The sequence below is a fragment of the Amblyraja radiata genome, chromosome 10 (assembly GCF_010909765.2).
Source record: "Amblyraja radiata isolate CabotCenter1 chromosome 10, sAmbRad1.1.pri, whole genome shotgun sequence".
In the NCBI taxonomy this organism is placed as follows: domain Eukaryota; kingdom Metazoa; phylum Chordata; class Chondrichthyes; order Rajiformes; family Rajidae; genus Amblyraja; species Amblyraja radiata.
This window is the reverse complement of record NC_045965.1, coordinates 4,714,035-4,726,596: the sequence shown is the minus strand read 5'-3', so window position 1 is coordinate 4,726,596 and position 12,562 is coordinate 4,714,035. Positions and strand designations below refer to the sequence as shown.

Genomic DNA, 12,562 nt, shown 5'->3' with positions numbered 1-12,562 from the left:
CTATACTATCCCTGTCTAAATGTTTCTTAAATGTTGCAATAGTCCCTGCCTCAACTACCTCCTCTGGCAGCTCATTCCATACACCCACCATCCTTTGTGTAAAACGTTTATCCTCACGTTCCTATCAAATTATTCCACCCTCACCTTAAACTCATGTCTTCTGGTTCTCGATTCCCCTTCTCTAAGCAAAAGATCGATAAAATTATATTTTGGAAACTGTACTAATTTGAGACACAATTTAACAGTTTTTTTTAATGAATGTGATAGATAAAACAACTCCTCAGTATTTTCCAGATATATTTAGTGAATCAATATTTCTGATTGATTGATAGATTGAAAGGTACAGCATGGACACAGGCCCAGGGGCGGAAAAGCCGGGGGGGGCCAGAGGGGACACGTCCCCCCCATGCTTTGAGAGGTGGGCGACATCCCCGCCAGGTTAACCTGCCTGCGCTTGCGGGAAATATGGCCAGCGCGGAGAAGCAGCACTGGTATCCCGTCAGTCCAGACAGGGCTGTAGTTAACCTGGTGAGACAGGCACAGTTGAGCTGCAGTTAACGCTGGATTGAGCCTCCGAAGCATCGCGCGCGTGAGTGTGAGTGTGCGCATGCGCGCGCGGCCGGCATAAAATTGTGTCCCCCGTCCCCTCCATGTTTAGATAGTGAGTTCCGCTCTTGCACAGGCCCTTCAGCCATCGGGTCCACACCAACCATCGATCACGTATTTACATTAGTACCATGTTAACCCACCTTCTCAAGCACTCTCAACACACTGGGGACATTTTACAAAGGTCTATTAACCTATAAAGCCGAATGTCTTTGGGATGTGGGAGGAAACCGGAGAAAACGCATGCGAACACATGCAAATTCCACACAGACAGCACCCGAGGTCAGAATCAAACCCAGGTCTCTGGTACTGTGACGCAGCGGCTCTACCAGATATGCACTGTTTTATAAATGAATTAATGTCAAATGCAACGCTAGCTGGCTAATTATTAGGTTCCAGAACTAAAAATCAAAATCACAAAATTGAAAGTGAAGATAGGCACAGAGTGCTGGAGTAACTCAGCAGGTCAGGCAGCATCTGTGGAGAACATGGATAGGTGACGTTTCACAGAGTGCTGGAGTAACTCAGCGGGTCAGGCAGCATCTCTGGAGAACATGGATAGCTCACGTTTTGGATCAAAATCCTTCTTCAGACTGAGAGTTAGGGTTGAGGGAAACCACTGTAAAAGTATGAAAATGTACAGAACCAATCAGAGCCGGCACCGATGACCAAGGAAATGTTTAGCCCACAATAGTCCATTGCTACACAAATTAATAGTGAACCTGGGTATCATTTCTTAAAAGAAAGATTGTCATCTGTGGTTGAGATGGCTAGTGCACGATACGCTCTCTAAGGCGAGACAGAAAGTTGCTGAGAGTTGGGGGTGAAGGGGGAGTGGTTGAATATGCGGGGCATCATCGGCAGATAAGGGAACAGTCTAGGCAAGGATTAGCAAAGCTGAAACTAAGTGACTGAACAAAGAATCTGAAGCAAGGTCTCAACCTAAAACGTCACCTATCCATGTTCTCCAGAGATGCATCACAGCATGGTTTGGGAACAGCTCCATCAAAGACCATGAGAAATTGCAGAGAATTGTGGACGCAGCCCAGACCATCACACAAACCAACCCTTCCATCGACTCCATCTACACTTCACGCTGCCTCGGCAAGGCCAGCAACATAATCAAGCACCAGTCTCACCCCCGTCGATCACTCCCTCTTCTCCCCTCTCCCATCAGGCAAGAGGTACAGAAGTGTGAAAACGCACACCTCCACATTCAGGGACAGTTTCTTCCAAGCTGTTATCAGGCAACTGACCATCCTATCACCAACGACCTGCCTTGGAGACCTTCGAACTGTTTTTCATTTGACTTTACTGGGCTTTATCTTGTTCTCAACGTTTACCCTTTATTCTGTATCTGTACACTGTGTACGGCTCGATTGTAATCATGTATATTCTTCACTGACTGGATGGCGTGCAACAAAAAGCTTTTCACCGTACCTTGCTACACGAGATAATATTAATCTAAAAAATTATTGACATAAATTCAATCGTCAAACTCAAGTACAGTAGATAGAGCAAAGGGAAAGATATAGAGCAGAATATAGTTCTCAGCATTGTATAGTTTGTCTAACCCTGTGACTGCAAGACTCAGTGGATATTTATAGGAAGGGGTTAAGGATAGAAATCAGTAGCAAAGCCTTGCTTTTATACAGCACCTTTAATAACAGGAACAAGTCCCAAGGCATTCACAATTAAGAAGATACAATGTTTTGTCATCAATGGAGTATTATCCAGCCTCAGTTGTCTGTAATCAAAGCATGGCGTCAGTTTGATCAGGTTTGCTATCTCCAGCCCTCCAGTCAATAGTTGCCGGTGTCTCTGTAATTGACATGGATTTCCGGTTTGATTTCACAAACCAGCCCCAAGAGCTTCTGCAGCACCTTCTCGCTGTTCTGCTCATGGTTGCTGATTAGCTCTTTGATTCTTGCCTTGGTTTGTTCATCCACGTGAGCCAAAATATTACCTTGAGATCCCATTATCTAGGTGAAAGCAGAGGTATCATAGAACATAGAATAGTACAGCACAGGAACAGGCCCTTCGGCCCACAATGTCTGTGCTGAACACGATGCCAAAACCAACTCTACCTGCCTGCACGTGATCCATATCCTTCCATTCCCTGCAGGTACATGTGTCTATCTAAAAGCCACTATCGTATCTGTCTCCACCACCATCCCTGGCAGCGTTTTCCAGGCACCCACTGTGTAATAAACCTGCCTCATGCATCTCCTTTAAACTTTCCCCCCTCTCACCTTAAAGCTATGAGTTTGACATTTCCATCCTGGGAATCTGATGTTTATAGTAAATGGAAGAAACATGCCTGGAATTCCTGTTTCAAGCGTTTTGGAAACACTTGATGGCAGTACGATATTTGTTGTGAAAACATTCAAGATTTCAATTGTCCTCTAGTTGGTCTGCCTCTTTGACCACTCTCAGGAAAATGCTGGAATAAGGTACAATGCTGTTGGAACAAGGAACTGCAGATGCTGGTTTACCATAGAAAGACACAAAATGCTGGAGTAACTATGGACAGAGTAACCCCCCCCCCCCCCTCTCTCTCTCTCACTGGATGGTCTATTTGATCCCCTGTTATTGTCATCAGACAATTAGCTTCCATGAAGTCGTTTCTGCAGTGTCCATGATGGCTAAAGTGTTGTTATCATCATGGAATTATAGCGAAACCGCCGCTGCTTCTTGCCAATAATAAGCCAAGATGAATTTGGGAACTCTCCTGACAGAGCTCCCACAACGTCAGTTCAAAGGAAGAGATATATAATTGCTGCTGGTGTTACAATCCCTGTCCATACCATGAGGGGAGACACAGAGTGCTGGAGTAACTCAGCGGGTCAGGCAGCATCTCTGAAGAAAAGGAAACATCAGACCTTCAGACGTTTTCAGACTGTCTGAAAGTCTGAAAAAGGGTCTCGACCCGAAACGTCACCTAGTCCTTTTCAGATTCAGATTCAACTTTAATTGTCATTGTCAGTGTACAGTGCAGAGACAACAAAATCTCCAGTGATGTTGTCTGACCTGCAGAATTACTCCAGCTTTTTGTGTCTATGTTCGGTTTAAATCAGCTTCTACAGTTCCTTCTTACACATTATTTGTTGAGGTCGCTCTTTGATCTATCAAACCAGGGCAGGACTTACACAGTAAATGGTAGAGCCCTGGAGAGTGTTGCAGAGCAGAGAGATCTGGGAGCATTGATGCACGGCTCCCGGAAGGTGGCTAATTATGTGGACAGGGTGGTGAAGAAGGTGTTTGGCACACTTGCATTTATTGGGAAGGGCACTGAGTACAAATGTTAGGACATGATGATGCAGCTGTGCAAGTTGTTAGAGCAGAGTGTGGAGTTCTGGTCATCCAGCTACCGGAAGGGTCACTAAGTTGGATAGGGTGCTGTAGAGATTAATCAGGATGTCACCTGGACTTGCAGGTTTGAGTTATAGGGAGAGGTTGGATAGGCTGGGACTTTTTGTTTGAGTGTAGGAAGCTTAGGGTTGGCCTACTGTGGATGCTTTTAAATGACATTTGGACAAATATATGAACATGAAGGGTTCAGAAGACTGTTGGCCAAATTCAGGCAAATGGGACCAGCCCATGGGACCTCCGCTCAGTCCGCCTGGACCTACCTGATCTCCCAGTTGCCAAACACTTTAATTCTCCTTCCCATTCCCACACTGACCTTCCTGTCCTGAGCCTCCTCCATTGTCAGAGTGAGGCCAAACGCAAATTGGAGCCAAACAGCACCTCATATTTCGCTTGGGCAGCTTACACCCCAGCGGTGTGAACATTAATTTCTTTAACTTCAAGCAACCCTTGCATCCCCTCTCCCTCCGTCCCTCTCCCACCAAAGTCATTGTACTAGCTTCAAAGTCGCCTTGTTGAGTCCCATCAGGAACTTGTTTTTGCCCAGGCCACAGCTAACAATGGCTTGTTTCCTTTATCATTGTTACTTTTTGTTGCATATCATTCATTCATTTGTTCTATATCGCCATTTATATTTCTTGTTTCCCTTTCCCCTGACACTCAGTCTGAAGAAGGATCTCGACCCAAAACGTCATCTACTCCTATTCTCCGGAAATGCTGTCTGACCCATTGATTCACTCCAGCATTTTGTGTCTAGCCCAGAAAGCCAACTTGGTCATCATAGACAGGGTGGATGAGGGGCCTGTTGTACAACTCCTCAACTCCGTGACTTTATCATCAAAACATAAAACCATGAGCTGATGTTTGGCATGTGGCCAGGGAGAAAGTTAATGATACCTCTACCAGCATAGCTGATAACTCCAAAATAGAACTGGTAATTAACGACTTTGCCACATTTGTAAAGGGATCCATCAAATGCCATTGTTCATTGTAACATTATTTTTCTTTAAAACAAGGGTTGTGTGTGCCTGATGTATTGCCATTTGTTTTAACAAGACATTTAATTAATTTTGATTTTAAAGAGGCAGGAAAGGTTCCGACCTGAAATGTCACCTATTTCTTCTGTCCAGAGATGCTGCCTGACCTGCGGAGTTACTCCAGCATTTTGTGTCTATCTTCGGTGTAAACCAGCATCTGCAGTTCCTTCCTACAAATGAACAAATTTGGTTTGTGTCAAAGAGCTATAAAGGCCTGAGCTCTCAGGTGGTCTGGTTGATTCCCTGCTTTTGGCGAGCAAAAAAAAATGGTACTTGGCCATCAGCCAATAGACACAAAGTGCTGGAGTAACTCAGCGGGACAGGCAGCATCTCTGGACAGGCGGAATCGAGACCCTTCTTCAGACTTAGAGATTTACTAGAATGTTGCCTGGGTTTCAGCACCTAAGTTACAGAGAAAGGTTGAACAAGGTAGGTCTTTATTCTTTGGAGCGCAGAAGGTTAAGGGGGGATTTGATAGAGGTCTTTAAAATGATGAGAGGGATAGACAGAGTTGACGTGGATAAACTTTTTCCATTGAGAGTAGGGAAGATTCAAACAAGAGGACATGATTTGACAATTAAGAGACAAAAGTTTAGGGGTAACATGAGGGGGAACTTCTTTACTCAGAGAGTGTTGGCTGTGTGGAATGAGCTTCCAGTGGAAGTGGTGGAGGCTGGTTCGATTTTATCATTTAAAAATGAATTGGATAGGTATATGGACGGGAAAGGAATGGAGGGTTATGGTTGGAGTGCAGGTAGATGGGACTATGGGAGAGTAAGTGTTCGGCACGGACTAGAAGGGCCAGGATGGCCTGTTTCTGTGCTGTATAGTTGTTATATGATATGGTTAGAGTCGGGGAGAGGGAGAGATATATGGAAAGATAAGGTGAGAAAATGACAGATCAAAAAAGTCAATGCTCAAAGGAATATAGAATGGTTCATTGTTAGCTATGGGGAAGGTGAGAACGAAGCAAATTTAATCAGGAGGACAATGAAACTAGTCGAAGAACTAAGATGGGGAGGGATGGAGAGAGAGGGAAAGCAAGGGTTACTGGCAGTTAGAGAAGTCAATGTTCATACCGCTGGGTTGTTAGCTGTTGAAGCGAAATATGAGTTGCTGTTCCTCCAATTTGCGCTGGGCCTCACTCTGACAATGGAGGAGGCCCAGGACAGAAAGGTCAGTGTGGGAATGGGAAGGGGGCGGAGGGGGGGGGGGGGTTAAAGTATTTGGCAACTGAGAGACCACGTTGGCCTAAGCGGAGCCTCCAGCACTGCAGCGTATATTCGGTGTAAACCAGCATCTGCAGTTCCTTCCTATACATTTGGTCATCATAAGACTCCGTTTCCACGGAATCTACTTGGCAAAGGTGTGACCACCTACTACCTGACCAATGTCATTAGATTCCGTACACCTCATATTCTGCTTGGGCAGCTTACAACCCAATATGACCATTGGGAACTGCTGGTTTATACTGATGAAGGGTCCCGACCCAAAATGTCATCTATTCCTATACCCCACCCCCCACCCCCTCCCAAAGCTGACTTTCCAGAGGCAGGCATGAAACGCATTTGATTTGGATCAATACGCACCGAATCTTGTTTGTGTTTAAATTCCCTCTCGCGTTGTAGGCGGTATTGATCAATCTCAGCTTGTGCCTCGCTCTTTGCCTGCTTCAGCCGCCTGCCCTTACCTGCAGGTAACGTTGACAAAACAAAATGCCTGATTAGGGCTTCATACCGACGGAACCACGAGTCTGATAAACAGCGATAAACACACGGGAGGCGGAGGATGGAGCAGCGACCGCGGCTGGCCCAACAAACAGCATCTGATACCTGTAAGTCTTTCTGGCATATGCCTCCAATCATTCGTTACTGATGGTGTATGCACTTTCTACACGGATTCCGCCCTCCTGTGCACCAATTTCATTCAGATCCTGAAGCACAAAATCTAAGTGGACAAGACGGCTGTCTTTTTTATATACAAACCAATTTCTCACAGCCGCTGCGAGCTGATGTAACGTGATGGCCGGCGGAGAGTTTGCATTCGCGGCTACCTTTCCTCAGGGAGCTCTGTGGGGATGGGAGAGTGTGATGTACGTTCCACATACTGACAACTACACTGACCCATCAGAGCTTCAGTCTGAAGAAGGGCCCAGACCAGAACTGTCACCTATCCATGTTCTCCACAGATGCTGCCTGACCCGCTGAGTTACACCAGCACTCAGTGAAACGTCACCTATCCATGTTCTCCAGAGATGCTGCCTGACCCGCTGAGTTACTCCAGCACTCAGTGAAACGTCACCTATCCATGTTCTCCACGGATGCTGCCTGACCAGCTGAGTTACTCCAGCACTCTGTTTTTTGTGTGTGTAAACCAGCATTTGCAGTTCCTTGTGTCCTCAGTCACAGCATGTCCCTTGGCTCTCTCTATTATCCACTTGATGAGGCACTAACCCTGGGGGAGCTGCCCTGCGTGGAGTTGTATTACTTCTACTGGATACTGGGGAAATTGAAGGACATACACATTGTGCTGAGCAATGGCACCAATGTAGAGTTATACAGTGTGGAAAGGGGTCCTTCAGTCACCTTGCACACAGCAACCAACATGCCCCATCTACACTAGTCCCACCTGCCGATGTTAGCCCATATCCCTCTAAACCTTTCCTGTACATGTACCTGTCCAAATGTTTCTAAAATGCTGTGATAGTCCCTGCCTCAACTACCTCCTCCGAGAGCTCGTTCCATACACCCACCCTTTGTGTGAAAAGAAAACAGCTCAGACTTGAAACTAATGGATGATGAAGCAGAACTGTAGACTGGATGGTCAACTCCTGGTCTGGCTCCCTCTGTTTCTTACAGTCATAACTGGGGTATGCAATGTACAGGGACCTCTACCTTCTACTTGTGGCATGGTGCTGGCTTATTATTGTCACATGGACTGATACATTAAACAGTATCAGCACAAGAACAGGCCCTTCGGCCCACAACGTCTGTGCTAAATATGATGCAAAAAGAAAAATGATCAAAAATAGCAGAATATAGTGTTAGTGTTACAGGGTTATAATGTTAAAAGTTTCTAAGGAATGGTCTGACATCTGCATTGAGGTAGGTTGAGCGATTGAGACTACTCCCGATCATATGGAAGAACCATTCAGTAGATAAACATAAAGAGCTGGAGTAACTCAGGCAATATATCTGGAGAAAAAGGATGGGTAATGTTTCGGGTTGGGACACTTCTTCAGAAGGCGCATCACCCATCCCTTATCTCCAGACTACTGCCTGACCCGCTGCGTTACTCCAGCACTCTGTGTCTATCGTTGGTATAAACCAGCATCCACATTTCCTTTTTTCCTTCAGTAGTTTGATAAAGCTGCTCTGGAATCTAGTAGCACCAGCTTTCAAGTTTTTGTGTCCTCTGCCTGACGGAAGAGTAAAAAGTAAATGACTGGGTTGAGAAGGTCCTTGATTATGTTGGCTGCATTCCCCGATTGCGTGAAGCGTAGATGGACAATATCCAAGAACCTGAATAGCAATTGAGGAAACCAATGTGACTGTCATGAAATACTCGCATAATCGCAAGTTGTTTGTTTGGCTTAGTAACATTAGCACCCAGAACACACACCATGTTGTGTATCATTGTTGCCTATATTCTCGAGGCAATGTGAAATGTACATGAAGTCGATGATGGGCAGTTTGGACTGTGAGATGGACTGGACTATGTCCCAACTCTCTGCAATTTCTCATGGACTTGGGCAGAGCTGTTCCCAAACCAGCCTGTGATGCAACCCACGAGGATAAATTCCTTCATGGTGCATCTGTAGAACCTTGGTAAGGTTGCTGGACGCATGCAGTACTTTCTCAGTCGCCTGATGAAGGAGAAGCATGGGTGTGCTTTCTCGGCCATGACCTCAAAGTGGTTGGTGCTGAACAAATTATCGGTGATATTTACACTTAAGGAACCTGCAGCTCTCGACCATCAATACTTTGTTGACATTGATGCTGATTGGGGTATTGGGATTTGGCTGTGATTAAAGATGGCTTGTATTTGGGGAGCAAAAGGTATTTGAAAGGACCTTACATCTTCCACAGGGGGTGATTGGCAGGCTTGCATTTTCAAGTTAAATTTTACCATACAATTCAAGGGCAATATCCACCTTACAATGCATTACAGAACTGTCAGTGGTGCTGAGTTAATGGGGCCACATGCATGATAATCCCCCCCACTCTCCCCGCCAACACCCTCCCCCCTCTCCCCCCCCCCGCGCCCCCTCCACTCCTATTCAGTCAGTGAGTTTTCTGCCTTTTATTTCCATATACTAAACTTTAGACTTTTTTTTCTTGGTAAGGAGACATTTAAACAATCTTTAATCAGGCTTCAATTTTATATACTGTATTTTCTTGTACAGGCCAAAATGTCCCAGCTACACTAGTCCCACCTGCCCGCATTTGGGCCATGTCCCTCCAAACCTGTCACATCCATGTACCTGTCTAACCATTTCTTAAATGTTGGGATAGTCCCTGCCTCAACTACCTCCTCTGGCAGCTTGTTCAATGCATCCACCACCCTTTGTGTGAAAAAGTTACCCCTCAGGTTCCTATTGAATCTTTTCCCCTTCACCTTAAATCTATGTCCTCTGGTCCTCGATTCACCAACTCTGGGCAAAAGACTCGATCTAGTCCTCTCATGATTTGAAACACTTTATAAGATTGGGGAGAAGAGGGGAGCGGAGGCTGTTTCCCTGTGTTCATGTTTAGTGAAGGCCAGGTCTGGCTTCTGTTGCAATCCTCACCCTATGATAGAGCCTACGCTCCTCCCAAAGGCAGGGAACCTGTGAACCATCGGTGCCTGGGCATGGCAGGAGACAGCTGGAGCCCTGGCTTCTACTAAGGCTGACCCCAGCAGAAGCTAGTGGCTCCAACATGGTCGCACAGACTTGCAGTGAGGAAGCTAAGCTGGCTGCTTTTAGATGAATTAATAAGTCAGAGGCTGCAAACTTTAAAATCAGTTTGCTTCTCGGATTCATTTTAGATTTAGAGATAGAGTGAGGAAACAGGCCCTTCAGCCCACTGAGTCTGCGCCAACCAGTTGTTCCCGTATACTAGCACTATCCTACACACAGTGATCAGTTTACTGAGGCCAAATAACTTACAAACCTGACCTCCCCCTGATACGGCATTTGGAATGTGGGAGGAAACTGTAGAAACCCCACGCGGTCACAGGGAGAATGTGCAAACTCCACACTGACAGCACCGGTAGTCAGAATTGTACCTGGGTCTCTGGTGCTGTAATGCAGCAATTATACCGCTGCACCATTGCCTATTCTGTGCAAGTAATCAACATTTCTACAGCCTGAAGAAAGACCTTGTGCCAAAATGTCACCCATTCCTTCTCTTCAAAAATGCTGCCTGTCTCGCTGAGTTACTCCAGCACTTTGTGTCTATCTTCGGTTTAAACCAGCACCTGCAGTTCCCTCCTACACATTTCTACAGTCATAGTCTGTATGGATCAGCCAATCTCTGGAGGAAATCATTCTTTGCCAAGCGACTAACATGTTCTCATGTCACAGTTATTTACAGGTACCTCTGATAAAAGGCTTTGGTTTTAGTTGAGAGGGAAAAGTTTGGGAATAGAATATGGATCACATGCAGGCAGATGAAATTAGTTTAAGTTGGTGTCAGGTGTAGTATGTATAGGTTGATGGGCTTGTGCTGACTGCTCTGTGTTCTATGTTTACCCTGATGATACTGCGAGCAGTATTTCAGCAGCTTTCACTACATGTTTGTCTAACAGTGCTATGTCAGTGGAGAAATCTCTTGCCCCTAAAACATTCATGGCTGCCCTTTCTTTCCCAGTGCAGTGTACAGCTCCCTGCTGTATCGGGCAAGGCATGTTTGTACGTCTCATGTCCCTTCTCTTTGCGCACAAGCTGTTGCAGTGTTGCGGCATGTATACATTTATGGCCAGAACAAAGTGCACGCTGAAGTTGCTGCTGAGTAAAATGCTACATTTACAAATAGTTTCGGCCCAGCTGTGATCCGGTAACTGAACCGTCCTCTCATCAGCAAGGGAGCGGTCCTGACCTCCCATCTACCTCACTGGAGACATTTAAACTATCTTTAATCAGGCTTCAATTTTATATACTGTATTTTCTTGTATACTGAACTTCTTTTTGTTTTATGGTGTTTCCAGAGTCTATATAAGAATATCATTGTTCCATTTCGGGACATATGACAATAAAACACTCTTGACTCTTGCACTAAATGCTGTACACTTCATCCTGTATCTGTGCAATGTGGATGGTTTGGTTATATTCATGTGTGATCTTTGACTGGATAGCACGCAAACTGAAGCTTTTTGTTGTACCTCGGTGCGCGTGACAATAATAAACTCAACTAAAACTTTTATTGGTACAATTCATGTTGTTTTTGAAGTACAATTTGTTCAAAGGCTTAAGAATCTAATATCAATGCTTCCTCTACAATAATGATGTCGGTGCTTCGATTTCCCCAGTGTGCTGCAACTATCTTTCACTGTCAGTGAGAGTGGGCGAGCGAGCATTTATTAATAGTTTAGTTTACTCACGCTTCTTGGCCTCTTCTAGCTTCTCCTTTGCCCGTTTCTCTGCCTGCAGTAGCTGATGGATTCCCTGGGAGTGGCTGGTCATGTTGTCCGGTGAGACAGAGGACTGCCAGGGTAGTGCTCAGCTCCACATTTGTAGGGTCCCTGTGTCTTTGCCTTGTTGTGGCTACAAACACAGGCAGCCAGGGCACTGCTTGTAGAGCAGAGACCAGCTCCAGTCACCGGCTGCTTTCAGCTAGTTACAGCCAACCCAGCGGCTCACCAATGCTTGATGTGCCTTATCCCTTGACTGAATAAAACACAAACATTGGCTGTGCTCATGGACAAGTGGATTAAAAAACACACACAGTGCTGGAGTTACTCAGCATTTCAGGCAGCATCTCTGAAAGAACTTGCCCATGATGGCCAGATTCACCGATGGCCAAAACGTTGTCTGCTTATTTCCCTCCACAAATGCTGCCTGACTCTCTGAGTTCCTACAGCACTTTGTTTTTTGCTCCAGCATCTGCAATGTCTTGCACCTTCTCCGGGTGGTGCTGTGGAGCAGAGAGGGATCTAGGAGTACAAGTGCATGGTTCCTTGAAGGTGGAGTCGCAGGTAGATGTGGTCAAAAAGGCTTTTGACACTTTGACATTTAGAATATTGTGTTCAGTTCTGGGCACCATGTTATAGGAAAGATATTGACAATCTTGAAAGGGTTCAGAAAAGATTTACAAGGATGTTGCCAGGACTAGAGGGTGTGAGCTATAGGGAGAGGTTGAGTAGGCTGGGACTATTCCATGGAGCGCAGGAGGATGAGGGGAGATCTTACAGAGGTGTACAAAATCATGAGAGGAATAGATCGGGTAGATGCACAGAGCCTTTGGCCCAGACTAGGGGAATCGAGAACCAGAGGACATAGGTTCAAAGTTAAGGGAAAAAGATTTAATAGGAATCCAAGAGATAACTTTTTCACACAAAGGGTGGTGGGT

General features: G+C 45.6%; 1 protein-coding gene across 1 annotated transcript; it reads right to left on the bottom strand.

Annotated features, from left to right (window-relative positions):
• Positions 1–2,376: 2,376 nt before the first annotated feature.
• On the bottom strand, positions 2,377–11,687 carry atp6v1g3 (ATPase H+ transporting V1 subunit G3). Its single transcript, XM_033029149.1, has 3 exons — positions 11,595–11,687; positions 6,602–6,702; positions 2,377–2,588 (listed from the first exon to the last, which is right to left on the bottom strand). Exons 1-3 carry the CDS (start codon positions 11,674–11,676, stop codon positions 2,409–2,411), a joined length of 363 nt encoding a protein of 120 aa, XP_032885040.1. The 5' UTR covers positions 11,677–11,687; the 3' UTR covers positions 2,377–2,408.
• Positions 11,688–12,562: the final 875 nt, after the last annotated feature.